General features: G+C 47.0%; 2 protein-coding genes across 2 annotated transcripts in view; both read right to left on the bottom strand.

Annotated features, from left to right (window-relative positions):
- Positions 1-2930: 2930 nt before the first annotated feature.
- CMTM7 (CKLF like MARVEL transmembrane domain containing 7) overlaps positions 2931-20083 on the bottom strand; it is a 47572-nt gene continuing 30419 nt past the window's right edge. The window contains exons 2-5 of the mRNA XM_079713305.1: positions 12718-12891; positions 7736-7834; positions 5151-5232; positions 2931-3520 (exon numbers count right to left, since the gene is read on the bottom strand). Of these exons, the coding sequence (XP_079569431.1) occupies positions 3507-3520; positions 5151-5232; positions 7736-7834; positions 12718-12891 (369 nt within the window). The 3' untranslated portion in view covers positions 2931-3506. The remainder of the gene's footprint in view (positions 3521-5150; positions 5233-7735; positions 7835-12717; positions 12892-20083) is intronic.
- Positions 14410-20049, bottom strand: LOC307059829 (UDP-N-acetylglucosamine transferase subunit ALG13-like; the record flags this gene model as incomplete). The annotated part of the gene is given in 6 exon segments (XM_079714061.1): positions 14410-14455; positions 15765-15820; positions 16285-17799; positions 17935-18691; positions 18693-18921; positions 19983-20049. Coding segments are annotated over 6 exon segments (2670 nt in total).

Consider the following 20083-nt stretch of genomic DNA (forward strand, 5'->3'; position numbering starts at 1 on the left):
CATTTATAACACTGACTTATTATGAAGTGAGTCTAGAAGAGTAATGGGATTAATTCGAAAAGCGTATGATTTGGAGGAAGGAGCTAACTGGGGCTGTAGCCTCATCTTCCATTCATTCCGCTGCTTGGTGCTGGTGGCAGGAGTTGGAGGAAGCCTGGCTCGCCCAGGACGTCGTGGAAGGTTCTCAGCCACTCACCTCCCACTCCTGGCGTCTCCCTGGACCAGCCCAGGCGCAAGGCCAGCCTTCCCCAAGGTCTGCATGAGGCCAGGAAGCCTGTGCTGGAACACAGCCGGCCCAGGGGTTCCCACCGTTCAGTGTTTGCCACTGATAACAGAAGTGTGCGTTTTAAGATGTTAACATATATTTTGCACAGAAAATCGACATCTGTGAGCTCCTCGGAGCACCTGTGAGAGTTCACAGGCTGCAGTTCAGAAACCACTACAGTGGGGAAAAGATGGGGCTGAGAAGGGGCCCGAAGGTCTGCGGTGTTTCCATGGCAACAGAAGTTAGCTATCCTTGCTAAGGATGAGGCCTGGGAGGTGGTGGCACAGGGAGTGGGACAGCTCTGGGTCACCTGAGCGTCCTGGCTGGAGGCCCAGGCTGAGGGCCGAGCAGGTCACCATGTCTGGAAGAGAAGCCGCCAGGCCCAGTGCAGCACAAGGGCTGTGTCAGGTCAGGGCCTCCGTCAAGAACACACTTGTGGGGCTTTCCTGGTGGCGCAGTGGCTGAGAATCCGCCTGCCAATGCAGGGGACACGGGTTCGAGCCCTGGTCTGGGAAGATCCCACATGCCGCGGAGCAACTGGGCCCGTGAGCCACAACTACTGAGCCTGCGCGTGTGGAGCCTGTGCTCCGCAACAAGAGAGGACGCGATAGTGAGAGGCCCGCACACTGTGATGAAGAGTGGCCCCCGCTCGCCGCAACTAGAGAAAGCCCTTGCACAGAAACAAAGACCCAACACAGCCAAAAATAAATAAATAAATTTATTTAAAAAAAGAAAAACAGAACACACTTGTTTTCTTCTCTGGGCCTCCTGCAGACACCAGGGCTACCCGCCTGTGGAGGAAACCAGCTGGCACAGGCTGGCTCTGGCCCCGCCCTGCCTGCCCCCGCAGAGGACCTGGACTCAAATCCCAGCTCTAGCCCTAACCTCACTTCCCCTCGGCTGTCTCCTTGGGTCTCCCTACTCCACGGCCCGACCTTCAGGATAGATGCGCTTCCTAGCGGGGCCCTCAGAGAAAGAGGCAGTGCTATGGCTGCACGCCACCTCCTGCAGAGAGCAGCACAGCTAAGCTGTTTTCCAGAGCCTCTCTGAGCAGCAGTCTTTCTTGTGGGTGGTGAGAAAACACCTGTGCAGAGGCCTGCTGGACAAAGGGCACCAGCCCACTGTCCAGCCCTCCTCCCCAGGTCTCTGCTGGCCAGGAGCTGCCCACTCGTGGGAGATGATGTGGGCAGACCCACTCTGGTCTCATCTCCCAGTGTCCCTAGTGCCCCAGGTGCCAACACCCTATCCCAGGCCTGCAGTGGCCACGATGAGCCAAGGCTGGCTCTTGGTCCTTGGGGCAGGTACCTGATTCCCATCCTCCCGCCATGGGTCCAGTCTTCCCTCCTCTCACACCTTGGCTTGGTCCTGCCTGGTTGGGTCTGCTCAGTGGGTCACCTCCCCGTGCTGGGACAAAGTTTGGCTTACGCCTGGGCACTCCCCCTGGGTGAGCAGCCCCAGAGAGCACCTGGTGTAGAGAAGACACACACATCCTGCAGCCTGTATCCTTTACACCTGCGACGCTTAGCTGTTAGAACACGGCGCTGGCCTCTGCTGGGCTGTGGTGCCTGCTGTGGGGTGTGCGTAATTGGACCTCTGCCTTCCTCCATTTCCCAAGTAGCTTTGCAGCTACTTAGGTGCCTTAGACAGAAGGTCCTGCCTTGCTTTAAAAAAAGAAAAAATCGTGGTAAAATATACATAACATAAAAGTTAACCGTTTTAACAAATTTTAGTTATACAGTGCAGTGGCATTAATTACATTTAGATTATTGTGCAGCCATCACCACCGTCCATCTCCAGAATGTTTTGTTCTTTTTTTGGCTTCTCGGCATGTGGGATCTTAGTTCCCCGACCAGGGATCAAACCTGTATCCCCTGCAGTGGAAGCACGGAGTCCTAACCACTGGACCACCATGGAAGTCCCAACCAGAATGTTTTCATCTTCCCAAATGGAAACTGTACGCATTAAACACTCACACCAGGGCCCCTCCCTCCAGACCCTGGCAACCAACCACCATTTTACTTCCTGTCTCTCTGAATTTTGCCTACGCTATGCACCTCATGTAACTAAAATCATACAGTATTTGTCCTTTTGTGTCTGGCTTATTTCACTTAACATAATATCTTCAAGATTCATCCATGGTGTAGCATGTATTAGAACTGCCCTCTTTTTAAAGGCTGCCTGTGTTGCTTTTGAGTCTTGTGTAAACAGTACTGGCTTCCACCCTTTATATCAATTTACTTTGAAAATACACGAGGACTTCACTGGTTTCACAGTGGTTAAGAATCCGCGTGCCAATGCAGGGGACACGGGTTCGAGCCCTGGTCTGGGAAGATCCCACATGCCGCGGAGCAACTAAGCCTGTGCGCCCCAACTACCGAAGCCCGCGCGCCTAGAGCCAGTGCTCCGCAACAAGAGAAGCCACCGCAATGAGAAGCCCGCGCATCGCATGGAAGAGTAGCCCCCGCTCTCCACAACTAGAGGAAGCCGGCGCCCAGCAACAAAGACCCAACGCAGCCAAAATTAAATAAATAATTTATAAAAAAGAAAATACTCAAATCTTGAGAGGCCAGGACCATCTGCACCCTCTGCTCCTCTTACCTCCAGTGGACCCCCAGGTAGCGCTCACTTCACAGCCTTCTTCTAACTTAGTAAGAAATCCTTCTGCAATTGGCCAAGTCAACATTTTATTTAAAAACACACAAACACGTACACAATGGTAACAACAGGAAAGGAGCCAAGAGCTCCTATCTGGGGACAGGCTGACCGCATGGTGCTCCCGTAAGCCTCACTTTAAGAAAGAGGGTACCTTCAAGACCAGATTTCCAAGCGAGATAAATTAGGAGGTGGCTGTGTTTTCACAAGAGGATTTAAGGCAGCGCCCCTCCCCGAGGGCTGGGGAGAGGGGAAGGGTTCGGCAGAGTATTCAAAAACCACCCCTTCACCTTAACGGGGGGAGGGGGGCATCAGTCCCTGAGGCGGTTCTAAAGCAGGAGGGAGAGATCAGATTTCCCTGGAGGCTGCTTTTCTTTCCCGGACGGGGAGGAATATTCTCTGAGGAAGTGAAGAAGGCTGGCGAGAGAGGCTGGACCCGCTCAGGAGCCGGAGGAAGGGACTGTCCCGCACCCACCGGCCCGGGGACCCAGACCCCGGTCTCTCCTGCGGCCGCCGGCTCAAGCCCCTCCATCCGCGTGGGTCACACGTCCTGCAGCGCCTCCTACAGGGCTGGCGGGCTGTTAGGGCATCAGACGGCGGCATCTGGGGAAGGAAGCGGCAGAGTTGGGAGAGCTCGGCCGGCAGGGCTGCCCCACGGCTGCGCATGCGCTGCCTCCCCCCGCCCGCACCACCGCCCGTGGCAATGATGATTCATCTCCCTGCTCCTCTCCACCCCAGGCCTCTTCCTCAGAGGTACTGTAACTTCTTCAGCTGTTTCCTTTGGCTCTTCCTCCGTAATTTTACCTAGTATATGTATACTTACACTTACAGATTACTTTTAGACATTACCTATTAACTTTTTCGCATTCTTTTTTCATCATTCATTTTTTCTTAAACAGCTTTACAGACATATAATTCATATACCATACAGTTCACCCATTTAAAGTGTTCAATTCCGCCGTTTGCACTATATTCACAGAATTGTGCAGCTACCCCAATTTTAGAACATTCTCATCACTTCCAAAAGAAGCACCACAGGCATGTGCAGTCACCCCTGTATCCCCTCCCGCCAGCCCTAAGCAACCACTACCCTACTGTCTGTCTCTGTGAATTTGTCTATTTTGGACATTTTTCCTAAATGGAATCCTACAATATGTGGTCCTTGGTGACTGGCTCCTTTCACCTAGCCTTCTGTTAGCTTTTTGCCAGTGGGACCATTAAGATTGAAGCGCTGCTGTGGCAACCTCTCTGCTGGGCAAGGTAAGGTGCTTCGAAATTTTTACTGTATTTTTTAAAAACAAAGAAAAAGAAGAAAGAAAGGAAGTGCTGGATCAAAGAAAGAAGTAAATTAACCGAAATAGCTGGTTTGACTTTCAGCAATTCTATTTCTAGAAATTTATTCTAAAGATAAAAAATATTAAGTGTGTGTACAGGGATATATTTACAAGGATATTCATTACAGCACTGTTTAGTAGGAAAGAATTTTTTTTAAAAAAATAAAAAAAAAAAACAAAAAAAAAAAAATAAAAATAAAAAATAAAAAAATAAAAAAACAAACCTAATGCCCCCAAATAGGAGACAAGTAAACTACGGCACCGACATGCAATGGAGCCAGTGCAACACCGTGGAGCCATGAAGGATGCCAGAGAAGGACACCTAATGATGTGGAGAAAGTGCCTGATAGGAGGCTAGGTAGGAGCAGAAGAGAAGGTTACAAAATAATACATCAACTCTGATCCTTTAATAAATGCACATGTGTTGGGACTTCCCTGGCGGTCCAGTGGTTAAGACTCCGTGCTTCCACTGCAGGGAGCATGGTTTTGCTCCCTGGTCGGGGAACTAAGATCCTGCAAGCCGCACGGGGCAGCCAAACAAACAAAACAAGCACATCTCTCTATATATACTCAGAGAGGAAATGCAGGAGGGATAGACACCCAGCAGATACTATTTCTGGGTAGTGTGATAATGGTTTTTATTTTTAAAATTTTTTTTCTTATTTCGATTTTCTATATGTATTACATTTTATTTTTGTTGTTAGGAAACTCATTTAAAGAAAACGCTTGGCCATCAGAGACGTAGATGTTAGGGTGCCCCTGGGCGCTGTGGAGACGAGGCAGAGCACAGGGTCCTCTGCAGCAGGGTTGTTCCCTACTGCCGAGCTCCAGAGCCTGTGTCCTCCCATTCCTGAGCAGAGGGAACCTTCTTGGTCATCTGTTTTCAGACCAGAACTCACCTGTTGACTGGGTCACGCACGAGATCTTGTAGGACAGCCACACGCTCGCCAGGCAGAGGAAGGTGGCCAGGAAACCGAAGATCTGCACGGGAGAAAGGGGGCAGGAAGCGCCCAGGCCAAGGGCAGTCACTCGGGCAGCCCTTTCTGCTGCTCATCCCTGGGCCTGTTTCCTATACCAGCTGTGGCTGGGAGGGAGCTCAGGGACTCAAGTGACCCGGCCACCTGTCCTCGCTCAGGTGTGGAGGTGACGCCCGGGCCCTGGCCGGGCCCGCAGCTGGGACACAGTCAGGCCTCCGGTCGCCACCCCTCGCCTCTTCTCTAGGCAACTACCTGCCCACGCTCGAGTTTATGTTTACAGCCAAGCTGGGGCCAAGCCACCGCACTTTAATTATCCTGGGCTAATAAGACAGAAGAAGGAGGAACAGTACATTTTAATTTGGGTTTTTAACACATTAACGTTCAAATGGATTTTCTTGGTGTGGTAGCATCATCTGCACTTCATCCATAAAGGCTTTCTGTCTGGCTGGCTTTACAGCTGTGTTGGAGCCAGAAGCTGAGGCCCCAATACCTAGTCTTAGGTTTGCATGTATTTAAGTAACATTAGGCTGAAATAAGTTCAGGCAGTGCTCCTTTCCTTTCTGTGCTCAGCTGTGAGCACCTAGCGCAGAGCAGGCCTCATTTGTGATAAGGAAAGGGCCTCACGGTGGCTCATTAAATGATGGAGCAAGAAGCAGGCAGGGACTCAGGTGTCTTTGCCTGGAACTTGGAAGCCTGTAGCTTCTCCTGACTTGTCAACAACACTCGCAGCTGCAGCAGCTAACACTGACTGAGCGCTTACTTCGTACCAGGCAGTGTTCTAAGGCCTTTAAAGGAACCCGCACAGCTCTGCCAGGTGGGCACGGCTGTTACCTCTCCGCCCTCATTTTTCAGCTCAAGAAACCAGGGACGGGAGGTCAACTCTTCAGCCCAGGAATGTGGAGCCAGCAAGGGCCAGACCAGAGATCTGAGCCCAGAGTCCACCTCTGCTTGCCTGTTGCCCAGGTGTCCTCGGGCCCTCCAAGTGCACGGCTGGGAGCTCCCTGAGGTCCAGCCCAGGAGCAGCCAGACCAAGCGCAGGATTATCCAACCTAGCTGCTGGTTTCCACACGTGGCTGCCCGTCACCCCACCCCTGACCCCCTCCATTGCCGTGGCTCCTTTTGTACCAACCGTCTGCACCACATAATCAGCCTATTAGAGCCTGTCCTGGCCTCTCATTGTCTGTTCCACACAATTAGCACATTATACACCATCCCAGTCTCCAACTGTCCACACTGCATAACTGAACAGTTTATTATAGGGCTACACAATGCTCTTCGGGATGACAGTGCCTTGTGTGCTAATTGTTTCATGTGCCCTGGCCTCCTAAGCTAGATCACCACTTTCTCATCAGCAGGGACCATGTCTTTTCATTTCTTCTGGCCCCTTACCCAGCCCATGCTTGGTCCTAGGTACAGAGATCGTGTATGACAAATGGGGTTTATTGGGATTCCAGGGCTAACATTGTAATGTGCCACCTCAATGAGGAAACCCAGTGGCAATCTCCCCGCATGGTCCTGAAACACAGCGGGTGCCAAGCTCTTCTGTCCCCCCTCCGCCAGCCTGCCTGCAGCTGGGCAGGGGGCAACCATTCCTCTTCTTGGAAGCTGCCTGGGGAGGGGGGGAAGGTGCTTAAGGGGCACGAGTGCTTAGGGGTTTGGCTGCCCCTCCGCGGTGACCTTCTGCCCCGTGCAGATTCCATCCCTCCGTGGAATTCCACGCACTCAACCCACTCTTGGCCCAAAGTCAAGAGAATTTTGGTACCGTGTGGAAGTGAGTGACTATCACACAGAGAGCTTTTCTTAAAACTCGTTTGAAAAGTGAGGCAGATCAGTTCTGGCCTACAGACTTCCAAACTGTAAACAATTAGCTAAATCAGAAGTCAGATGACAGCAATCTATAGATCTTTTTACCATAATGTATATACACATATGTGTATCTGTGTGATAAATATATATCGCTCCCATAGCACTATGTTTTGTCCACTTCCATGCTACTTCTATTCAGGTTAGCAGATGTGTCGGTTTTCACCTATGAAAGGTACAGGAGTGTTATCTCCTGGCCTGAATACTGTTAAAAGTCAGGAATGGCAAAGCTAGGACTCACGGCAGATTATCACTAGCTGATCACAATAATGTTCCCCTGGGCTGGAAAAAGGCCTCAGAACCTTTCCCTGAACGGGGCTGAGACAGCCATGAGCAAATGACCAGAGTGAACATGAGAATTAAAACCTACTTGCCCCCTGATTTAAGGAGTGGCTGTAAGAGAAAGAGGCCTGGGCCACTGGGGCCATTTGAGTTTGTAACAGCCCTGCCCATCCACCTTCTGACACCCTCCACCGTGGGCCCAAGTTTAAGGCTCTTTGGAGACCACTGCTGGTGGATCAAGGTCCGGACTGATTCTGAGAAAGAAAGGCCCCAGAGAACAACCCCTTTGCTGCCCTGAGAGGAAGAAAATGAGCATTCGGAACAGGAATTCACTCCTGCCGCCTCCCGGAGAATGTCCTCACCGCTCCAGCCACCAGTCGGCTCTGGTTGTAACTCTTGGAAGCTGCCACGATGGACGCGATTAGGAGAAGCAGGGTACCGATTAAATAGTGCAGGAGTTCCTGGGGGCAAAAACAAAGCAGAGCAGTGGGTAGGGAGCTCCACTCCTGGTTCTCAGAGGCACCTGGGCGTCAGGAGAGATGAATGGAAGGGAGGGAGTGACACTTCCTCTTCTCCCTGTAACACCCCAGCAGGAGCAGCGAAGCTCACTGGCAACGAGAAAGGAAGGCCAGCCAGGATGAGGCCACACAAGAGAGAAAAGACGCCAGGCAGGCAGGAAGAGAGGCGACAAAGAGAAAGGATGCTTCTCGGGTGAGGAGAGATGTCCCCAAAGGACCACTCCACTCCTGAGGTCAATCTGTCCACGGTACCTTGACCTCCGGCCAAAGCTACTAACAAGCAAATGAGCTGCTTCCAACTCCAAGGATGGAGAGTTTAAATGAAGCTCCAGCTCTGAGAAGCAAAGCCCCTTAAAAAGATGTGTGCCTTCGCTTCTGCTTCAGAGAAAGTTCTGGGCTAGCAATGTGCCGGTTTTGGTGGCTGCCTGGAGGGTCTCCCCATTCCGTGAACAAAAGTCCTCCCAGTTCTGTCCTCATTTTGTCTTCCCTCTTCTCTTCTGTTGGAAGTGTGCCCTCAGGCCAGACTGCTGAGGGGTCTGCAGGAAGGGCTGACTCCGCCTTTGCTTCCCTTGGGTCCACAGGGGCATCCATGTCCACCCCATTCACTCTCCATGATAAAATGGGGTCTTTGCAGGCCCTGGATGAGGCGGGGCCTCTATCATTCGACAACAAAGGAATGCTTCGCCTCATCCTTTCCCCTCCCCACAAATGCCAGATCAGAGGAGAACTGGGGCTTAGGGTCACTGATGGTGGGGTGTGCTACAGAGAGAAATTTATAGCTGTCAAGGCCTATATTAAAAATGAAGAAAGGTTTCAAATTAATAACCTAACCTTTACCTTAAGACACTGGAAAAAGGAAAGCAAACTAAACCTAAAGCAAGAAGAAAGAAGGAAATAAAGATTGGAGCAGAAATCAATGATACAGAGGACTGAAGAAAAATAGAGGAAATCAATGAAATCAATAGCTGGTTTGTTGAAAAGGTCAACAAAATAGAGAAACCTTTAGCTAGACTGATCAAGAAAAAAAAAAGAAACATTCAAATGACCAGAATCAGAAATGAAAGACAGATGGGAATTCCCTGGTAATCCAGTGGTTAGGACTCAGTGCTTTCACTGCTGGGGCCTGGGTTCAATCCTTGGTCTCGAAACTAAGATCCCACAAGCAAAGAGCTGTGGCCAAAAATAAATAAAAGCGGGGACATCACTACTGGTTTTACAGAGATAAAAAGGGGGATTTTAAAAGAATACTATGATCAATCATATGCCAATAAGTTAGATAACTTAGATGAAATGGAGATATTCCTAGAAAGACATGCTACTGAAAATGACTCAAGTAGGAATAATCTGAATAAAATTTATAATAAGTGGAATTTGAATTAATAATAAAAACACTACCCACAAGAAACGCTCAGGACCAGGTGGCTTCACTGCAGAATTCTACCAAACATTTAGAGAAGAATCAATTCCAACTCTTCCCAAACTCTTCTAAAGAACACAAGAGGAGGGAACACTTCCCAGATCATTCTATGAGGGCAATATTACCCTGGTAACAAAACCAAAGACATCACAGGAAAACTAAAGACCAATAATATATCTTATGATTACAAATGCAAAAATCCTAGCAAACCAAATCCAGCTACACATAAACTGAATTATACACCACAGCCAATCAGAATTTATCCCAGGAATGCAAAGTTAGTTCCACATGTGAATATCAATGTAATATGCCATATTAATAGAATCCTGGGGGGAAAACCTACATGACTATCTCAATAGACAAAGAAAAAGCATTTGACAGATTCTAACACCCTTTCATGATGGAAACAACAAAGTAGGACTAGAAGGTAACTTCTTCTATTTGATAAACCTCCTACAAACCCCCCACCTAGCATCATATTTAATGATAAAAGATGAGTGCTTTCCTCCTAAAATCAGGAACAAGATAATGATATCTGCTCTTGCCACTTTAATGCAACATTCAACTAATTTCTTGCAATGAGCCAAGAAAATGAAGCAAAAAGCATCTAGATTGGAAAGGAATGTAAAACTGTCTGTATTCACAGATGGTACACTCTTATAGATAGAAAATCCTAAGGAATCCACTAACAATCTATTAGATCTAATAAATGATTTCAACAAGATTGAGGCTACAAGATCAATATACAGAAATCAACTGTATTTCTATCCACTTGCAATGAACACTCCAAAAATGAAATTAATAATTACATTTGAAATAGTATCAAAAAGGGTAAGATACTTAGGAACACACTAAACAAAAATAGTATAAAACTCATGCTCTGAAAACTACAAAACATTGTTGAAAGAAATTTTTTTTTTTTTTTTGAAGGTATGCTGGCCTCTCACTGTTGCAGCCTCTCCCATTGCGGCGCACAGGCTCTGGACGCGCAGGCTCACGGGCCCAGCCGCTCCGCGGCATGTGGGATCTTCCCCGACTGGGGCACGAACCCGTGTCCCCTGCATCGGCAGGTGGACTCTCAACCACTGCGCCACCAGGGAAGCCCAAGAAATTTTAAAAGATCTAAATAAATGGGAAAACCTCCCATGTTCATGGATCATGACTTAATATTGTTAAAATGGTAATACTCTCCAAACTTATCTACCGATTCAATGTAATTCGTATTAGAATCCCAGCTGACTTCTTTGTAGAAACCGAAAAGCTGATTCTAAAGTTCATACGGAATGGCAAAAATCCAAACAATCCTGAAAAAAAAGGACAAATGGGAAGACTCACACTTCCTAACTTCAAAACTTACTGCAAATCCATAGTGATCAAGGTAGTATAGTAAGATCAATGCAACAGAGTTGAGAGTCCAGAAATAAATCCATGCATTTGTGGCCAACTAATTTTCAACAAGCTGCCAAGACCACTCAATGGGAGAAAGAATATCCTTCCCAACAGATAACTGGGACAACAGGATATTCACATGCAAAAGAATGAAGCTTCATACTACCTACAAAAATTAACTCAAAATGGATCAAACACCTAAATGTAAGAGCTAAAAGTATGGAAGGCTTAAAAGAAAACACAGAGGTGAATCTTCATGATCTTGAATTGGCAATGGCTTTTTAGATATTATACCAAAACCATAAACAACAAGAGAAAAATATAAATTAGATTTCATCAAATAAAAAACTTGTCCTTTAACAGATACTATCAAGAAAGTAAAGACAAAAAGAAAAGAAAAAGAAAAAATCATGGGAGAAAATATTTGATAAAGGACATTTAACTAGAATATACAAAGAACTCTTACAACTCAATAATAAAAAGACAACTTAATCAAAAAATTGGCAAAGGATCTGAAAAGACATTTCTCTAAGGAAAATATACAAATGGCCAAAAAGCACATGAAAAGATGACTAGGGCTTCCCTGGTGGCGCAGTGGTTGAGAGTCCGCCTGCCGATGCAGGGGACACGGGTTCGTGCCCCGGTCCGGGAAGATCCCACATGCCGCGGAGCGGCTAGGCCCGTGAGCCATGGCTGCTGGGCCTGCGCGTCCAGAGCCTGTGCTCCACAACGGGAGAGGCCACAGCAGTGAGAAGCCCACGTAATGCCAAAAAAAAAAAAAAAAAAAAAAAAAAAAAAAAAAAAAGATGACTAACATCATTAGTCATCAGAGAAATGCAAATCAAAACCACAAGCTATAACTTCACACTCACTAGAATAAAATCTCAAAGTCGGAAATAACAAGTGTTGACAAGGATGTGGAAAAATTCGAACCTTTATACACCACTGCTAGGAATGTAAAGTGGTACATCCACTTTGGAAAACAGTCTGGCAGTTCCTCAAACAATTAAACATAGTTACCATGTGACCCAGCAATTCCACTCTTAGGTATATTCCCAAGCAAAATGAAAATACGTCCACACACAAAATTTGTACACAAAATGTTCATAGCAGCATGATTCATAATTGCCAAAAGGTGGAAATTCATAATTGCCACATGTCCATCAATGATGAATGAATAAACAAAATGTATATCCTTTCCATGGAATATTAGCTATAAAAAGAAATGAAGTACTGATATATGCTACAACATAGATAAACCATGAAAACACTCTACTAAATGAAAGAAGCTAGTCACAGAAGACCAAATATATGAGTCCATTTATATGATATGTCCAGAATAGGAAAAGTTACAGAGGCAGGAAGCCAATTAGTAGTTGCTCAGGGCTGGAGGTGATGAGGGATAGGAGGTAACAGCTAAAGGGTACAGGGTTTCTTTTTGAGGTGATGAAAACATTCTAAAAATGACTGAGGTAATGGTTACACAAGTCTGGGAATACACTAAAATTCATTGAATTGTACACTTCAATGGGTAATTGTATGACATGTGAATTATATATAAATAAAGCTGTTTTTAAAAAGAATAGAGTGGGAAGAAAAAACCCTAGCAACTTCTGACATGTTTCCTCAGGCTCTGCCAGTCCACTTTAGCTGACAAATCTTATCAATACTCACACAGTGTAAATACCCATTACCCCTATCAGCTTCTTCCCTCCATGTTCCTCCTCCAAGTCACACACACACACAGACCATTGCCTGTCACTTGAGAAAACAAGCACCGAGGTGAAAGGCACAGCCTTCTTGTAGCTGGAAGGTGAGTTTTAGATACCAGTGGTGAGTTTTAGAAACCAGTGGGACATGAGGCATAGAAGTCCACCCAACAGTGGGAAATTCAGAGCTGAAGCAGCCAAGGATGGTGCAGGAGGCGGGATAGGCAGACAGGAAGGACTTCGTCAGGTCTCAGCACCCAGCCAGCATCCTGACTCGTGCAAGCCGAGAGCAGGCCCAGCCACTCCCTTACCGACAGGGGCCAGCTGATACAGGTGAGCACGCGGTACAGGCGGAAGAGGTGGACCAGGTAAAAGGCGAGAATCATGATCAAGTTGCAAATGGTGACCACTTCAAAGTAGCTGTAGGCACTGTAGCTGGTCCACAGAGAGCTCCTCACGCAGATGAAGGCAATCAGCAGCGAGACCTGGGACGTGAACACAGAGACATCAGAGAAATGCCCACCCAAGATGGGCACCCAGGGAATGAACAACAAAACAACAGAAACACAAACCACCACAGGGAACCGAGGAGCTGCCACGATCCAGGTTACCCCATCACAAACTGGCTGGAACAGTGCAATTTCCCACAGTACAACCTTTTGAAACACAAGCCGTTGTGAACGCTGAGGACGGCAGGGAGTGGTCTGTTCTCTCTGTTCTCTGAGGTCCATGTGCCGGCATGATGCATCCTCAGGGAGAAGGCAGGAATTCTGGAAATAACCAGGCAGGACCACCTCCCTTATTTGCTGGACCTCCACGGAGTCGGCGTGATATTGAACCCCAGGTTTCCCATTTTAGGTTGAACTGAAGGAAGTTGCCAATATTTGACTGTTTTTGACCCACCAAAATGTCAGTTCATACGTATAACCTACCAGCTGGCAGACAGTAAGTTACTGTCAACGAAAAATCAAATAACCAGCAAGCTAAGAAGAAAGAAAAGAGAATTGTATTCAGGCCAAACTGAGTACTATAACCTGGGAAACATCAGAAGCTCTGAGAACTGCTCCATTGATCAGGCGTTAGAAATGCAGTTTTATATATATTTTTAATAAATTTATTTATTTATTTTTGTCTGCATTGGGTCTTCGTTGCTGCCCACGGGCTTTCTCTAGTTGTGGCGAGCGGGGGCTACTTTTTTTTTTTTTTTTTTTTTGCAGTGTGCGGGCCTCTCACTGTTGTGGCCTCTCCCGTTGCGGAGCACAGGCTCCGGACGCGCAGGCTCAGTGGCCATGGCTCACGGGCCCAGCCGCTCTGCGGCACGTGGGATCTTCCCGGGCCGGGGCACGAACCCGTGTCCCCTGCATCGGCAGGCGGACTCTCAAACACTGCACCACCAGGGAAGCCGGGGGGCTACTCTTCGTTGCAGTGCATGGGCTTCTCACTGCGGTGGCTTCTCTTGTCGCGGAGCATGGGCTCTAGGCGCGCATGCTCAGTAGTTGTGGCGCACAGGCTTAGTTGCTCCACAGCATGTGGGATCTTCCCGGACCAGGGCTCGAACCCGTGTCCCCTGCATTGGCAGGCGGCTTCTTAACCACTGCGCCACCAGGATAGTCCCACAGTTTTATATATTTTTGAGACAAAGAAATTATGTATCATATTGACAGGTTAGCATTGTGTACACAGTTCCTCAAGTGTTTTTTTTTCAATTATGCACGTAGAGACAAACTTTTTAGTCAATGCAACCCCTTATAGAAGATGCAAAAGAAATATATTAATCATAGAATTACAATGCTGGCATGTGAAGAAAGGGGCCAGCTTTTTCTCAAAGGTTGATCTCATCCTCCTGCTTTGAGGAGGTCTGGTTAATGTGTAATGCAGATGCACACTGCCCATGGGGTAAGGCCTACCACAAAGGGGGCATGTCATTTGTTGTTGCTGTTTTTGTTTGTTTTTTTCTGTTTGTCCTGCCATAGAAAATTTACGAATTTCCTCATCGTTACCACTTACTGATGCTTGATGTACATGATCTCCTTGAGACTCCCCACAACTCTGCCAGGTCAACAAGATCACCCCCATGCTCATAAGGGGAAATGGAGGCACACAAGCCTCCATAATTAGCTTAAGGCTACGTCCAATGTAAGCTGCGGAGGCACGATTTGAACCTTAGTCTGTCTGATTCCAGGGATCGTGTTCCTCCAAGTCAGATGCAGCTTTGCCTTCCAAAAACTGTGAGCCCTCACCACAAACGACCTGAGGAAGGCAGATGTGCCATCAAATGTGTGGGAATCCTGGCTACAAGGTGGTGCTTGCTCCTGCCTGGGCCTGCAGTGAGAGCTTGCTAAGTATATTATTACATGAATGAATGAGTGTGCAGAATTAATAAACTAATGACCTAGTAATGAATGAACAGATCAGGTCAATTATTAGCAACATAAGAATACCATGGAAGGGCAGACTGGAAGAGGGGAGAGAATATTCTGAGTTTCTGGGAAGGCCACTCACAGAGAACAAAGTCTTGTTCATCCCACACAGGGGATCAACCAATAACATGCAGGTGTTAAATGTACATAAAGTCTCAGGGTCTATTTTATTTTATTTTTTAATTTTTTTATTTTTTTTCAATTTTAAATGCTAATTTTTATTTACTGCTAAATGTGCAAAGGACACCAATCCTGTGCAGGAAAATGGTTACATAAATCCAATATTAAACAACACCACATGGGATAAATCTAAAGCAGAGCGCCATGTGCCTTCAGAACTGATTAATATCACAGAACACAACTCAGTTCACACAATTCTTAAGAAACCTGAAGAGAACTCTCACTTAATATTAAGCTAGTTACTCAGAAGCAAATGCGCTTGGTTTTGTTGTTTCATTTTCTAGGAAAAAGTAGAAGTTTTTCCAATTTTGCATGGTTTAATATGATGTGTGACATCGGAACCAAGGCAATAGTTCATAAGATTTACTCCATTTATCAATTGGTACCATCAGCTAATACAAAGTTGACAAGCTGGCTAACAGGAAAACAGCTGAATACAATGAAATATGCTCAAATATGGGGCTACATGTACATTCATTTCAATGTCCTTATTCACAACCCAAAGAAATATTCCTTTATTTTAAAGAACTACTTTAAATCAAAAGATAAAATAATCTTAAAGACAGATACAACAGTAACCACTCTAACCACTCTTAAACATTAACATAAAACACTTCTTAAAAACCAAACAACAAGAAAAATGGCAGTGCAAGAACACGTCATACTACTGAATCTTCCATATTCTGAGGTACATAATGAGAAGGTGAGGGAGGTGAAGCAATATAGGCAAGTGGCTCAGGACTCATAGCACCACGAACCTGAGAACCAACATATGCAGCACTGACTGGATGCCAGGGGGCAACACAGGGATAATCTGGCACAACAGGAAGGCAGGAATCAAAACCTGGCAAAGGTCGCTGCCCGTAGGGATCTGACACCACTGGATAACAGAATGCTCCATGAGGGACAGATGCAGGGTCAGCATTTGGAAAAGTACCTGCAACAGTGGGAGGACGCTGTGGAGGAGGAAAGGTTTCCACACTAGAAGCCCCTTCGAGGGCGGAGACTGCTGGTGGCGGAGAAGGGGAGCTTCGGAGCTGATGGGGCGGGCGGGGCTGGGAGCTGAAGTTCGGGCTTCAGTTGGATCCCAGGGAGAGGAATGGCGTTGTCCGCGTGAACCAACCACGGCTAGCCGGGAGGGAGTCTGGGAAAAGTCTGGACTTGCCGAAGAGGCAAGAGACTTTTTCTTCCCTCTTTGTTTCCATGTGCTGATACATCTGCCTGTGTGCCATCTTGTCTCCCCACCTCACTGTATAACTGAGGAATGGTTTGATTCACCAGAGGTGGCGGCTCAGTATAGACTGGATAATTCTCTACATGAAGCTGCTGCTGCATCTGCGGCACACAGACCATGGAGTGCCACACGCTGTGGTGATAGCACTGCAATCCCAGATTGAAATAGTACTGCAAAACTTTTGCATCTTGAGGCAGATCACTGCCATGTGGATCACAGGAATAAGGGGGAGGTAGTGGTGGTAAGTTTGAAGCGTCTGTCACCTCAAGAGGAGGAGGAGGAGGAGGTGGTGGTGGAGGAGGTGGAGGTGGTAGAGAGGCAGCAGCAGCGGGAATAGGAGCAGCCAGGTATGGATAGGATGCTGGCCTGCCTTGTGTAGGCAGAGGTACAAATAGAGGCTGTATAGCATTCTGTGAGGAAATTGAAGTGGTACTGCTAGCTTGATTAGCTGCTGCACAGTTAGGCAAGACTGGAGCTGGAATAATATTTGCACAGGAAGCTGCAACTGCCGCAGAATTTACCATCACCACCTTCTGGGGGTAGTTGTATGAGATGACTGTATCATGAGGAGACATAGAACATGGTCTTCTATCCTGAAGAGACAAGTTTGCTGTAGATTCAGTTGTGCTGTAAACACCTGAAGTTTCATAGTCTTGTTCTGAAGGATAAATATATTCTTCATGATATCCCCCACTGTCACTCTGGCCATCACCTTCCTCTGAATTCAGAGTCTGTTTGCCTGAGCTATGTCCTCGCCTTGCAACATGGTATCTCGAAGTAGCAGGAACCATTGTAGAGGGCCCTCCAGGATTAGGTAAAGCTGGGTAAGAAGTCTCATCCCCTTCTTCAACTTCATAAAAAGTAATGGTTTCTTCCAAGCCCCTGGGCATCTGTCCATTCTCTGGAACAAAGCTAAACTGGAACTCCTTATTCATACAATGCATCTGGCGGTGACTACGTCTAAAGGAACGAGATCTATAGGAGAAGTTATCATAGCTCTGGCAGCACCTTCTACCCGGGCCAGGGTAAAAACCAACTTTAGGGTCTGCCATGTTGTGCCTGTTTATAAAGCGAGGTGAATCCCTGGGCGTCCCATATCCCCCACCTTGTCCCTGAGATGAATGTTGAGGATGAAAACGTCCATTAGACATAACACCGCCAGCTGTCTGTGAGCAGTGCATTGGAGAGTCATGCCCATAACGCATACTGTGCTGAAGCCTGGGTGGGAGGAGGGGGTCTCCCCTGCTGTAAGCCATAGTCATATATACCTCTTTCCCTCTAATTTTCTTGAACATCTTCCTCCGTTGCTTCATGTCCATCTCTGACATAGCCATTTCTGGGACACAGCCGCAGGAAATTTTCTGGTAACCTCTTCCTTTCCTACTGGGTGTAACATTCCAGGCAGGAACAGGTGTTACTTGGGTAAGTGGTTTTAAGTTAGCCAGTGGAACAACATGCTTTTCTGCCAATTCTTCAACGAAGACTGTTACAGAATTGCTTTCATTTCCAACTTCCTGAATATGAGCATTATAATATCTTCCACCTGATTCCAAGTGAACCTGACATTTGTCTCCCAAATAGTACTGTCTCCCAGCATACTCCATATAATCAGATTTTTGAAGTTCTTTTCTGCTGTCCAGCCAAACATCAAATTCTACATTACGATAGATTTCTGGATCCAGGGCTTTGAGCACCTTATAAGGGAAGAGCATCTTTGATGGATTTTCTGGAGACTTTGCTTCTTCTGTTCCTTGATTGTACCCCTCTGGTATATTTTCAACATTGCAGCAGGCACCCCACTCTTCAGTCCTATCCTGAGTTGAACTCTTGGAGTCAATATGGACATTCCCACTTCTAGTCACAGCATTGTTCCTGTTCTTCTTGGAACCACTTCGAAACAACTCAATTGCAGTCTTCAACTCTTCTTCATCCACCACAAACACATCTTTATAGAGAATTTCATACAACACAGCTTGACAAATAGCTGCACTTGACTGAAATTGTTTTGAGTACACTGAATCATAATGACCATTACTTGAACAGCAGAGTAGAATCTTGTCTTCATAGCCATTATCTGTGACATGAGTTGGAGGCCTGCCAGGATAGCGATAAAGAATGAAATCCCGATTATAAATTAGAGAAAGAGCTCTTATTTCCAGATGGCCAGCACTTTCCTTGGGATCTCCCAACCGTTCCAGGTATTTCTCAAGAGATCCCTCCACATAAGACTCAAAAGTTTGTTGATTTTCTCTCATATATGAGACACAAGCCTTCCTGATTTCCAAGTGATGGACCTGGCTGCAAAACAACTGCTCCGAAATAGCCCGAAAGAGGCACGAGGCATCCTTGGCAGTCAGCTTTCGAAACAGCCCTAAGCTGCCTAAATATTCATCCATTGATGCCTCATTCAGAGACTTCTGGCCGCAGTACTTTTTCCATCCTTTATGCATTGTGCACAGGGGGTGGAGTTGGGGAGGGGGAGAAAGTAACACAGGTGTGACAAGAAGGAAAAAGCAGGGTGCAGGTAGGAATGGGTAGCAGTGGCAGGGCTTGCTTATGCAGGTATCCAGAAAGCAGCCCAAAGTCTAGGCACGAGAAGGCAGTTGGAGTCAGCGCTGCAGAATCTTGGCACTTCTCAGGAGCAGGAGAAGCAAAGGGCTGGTCCAGGATAAGTCGGGACCCTGTGAAAACAAGAGGAAGAGCCGATGCTCCTAGGAATAGAGAACTTGACTTGAGAAGGAGATGTGGGAGCAAGAAGGAACTTGCAGAGCTACCTTGTTGGGGAAGGGTGGGATTCTCAGGGTCTATTTTAAAAGCACAACTAATTTAGGACAAAGGTTAAATATTTCACACTGCCTCTTTCCTACAGAACAGTGATTCTCCAAGGGTGTGTGTGTGTGATTTCGTGTCCTATGGGACATTTGGCAATGTCTGGAAACATTCCTGGTTGTCACAGCTGCAGGGGGGATGTTACCCACCCTCCACAATGCACAGGATAGGCCCCGTAATACAGAACTATCAGGCCTCAAGTGTAGCCTTCAAACTACTGTCCTACTGTGGAGAAACCCCGCTGTAGAAAATTGAGTCTGCAATGAGAATTAGATCACGAAATGGATCTAACGCTGGTTAAAGTGGCTAACGCTAAAAACTCTATTTTCCAAAGCCCCTCACTGCTAGCATTCTACCAAGGTCCTCGGGTACAGGGACACCAGCTAGCAAAGAACACTCAGCTTGAGCCTAAAGTGGGCGTGAAGAGTGTTCTGCTTAACAGATCAAAGCAGAAGAGTGTGGCCCTGACACACAGGACCCTCAACATTTGCGTATTTCCCTTTGCTAATGAGCAGCATGAGGATTTTCATTTTTTCAGTTCCTCTCCAGCCAGCCGGCCACAGTGATATAATGATTCACACCTTGAGGTTGTTTTAAAGCCTCAAAGGGAGGCTTTGCTTCACTCAGGAGTATGCATGATGGTCAGAGCTCTGCTGCCCTATAAGCCCCCATTTCCAGGCCTCGTCTCTCTGGGGAGTCTGGGGGGGTCTCCCCAGCCTTGCACTGACCCTCTCACACACACTGGGGCATTTTAACTCAAGGCCTGCCTTAAAATGCAAATAACCCAGGATTATGCAGTGGATTTCTAGGTGGAGAAGCTGTTTTGCACCTAATTCAAAGATAGAATAATTTTTATAAGTCTTCATCTGTGACAAAGTCTGCAGACACGTGGGTGGGAGTTTCCCCAGCCAACGAAAGGGGCCCGGGCAGGTCTTCCCCTCTGAGCCCCGGGGCTGGGCGCCGGGCAGCAGGAAGTACATTATTGCTCTCCCCAAACTGTCTCAGACCTCTCTG

The sequence above is a fragment of the Hyperoodon ampullatus genome (assembly GCF_949752795.1).
Source record: "Hyperoodon ampullatus genome assembly, chromosome: 10".
Classification (NCBI taxonomy): Eukaryota; Metazoa; Chordata; class Mammalia; order Artiodactyla; family Ziphiidae; genus Hyperoodon; species Hyperoodon ampullatus.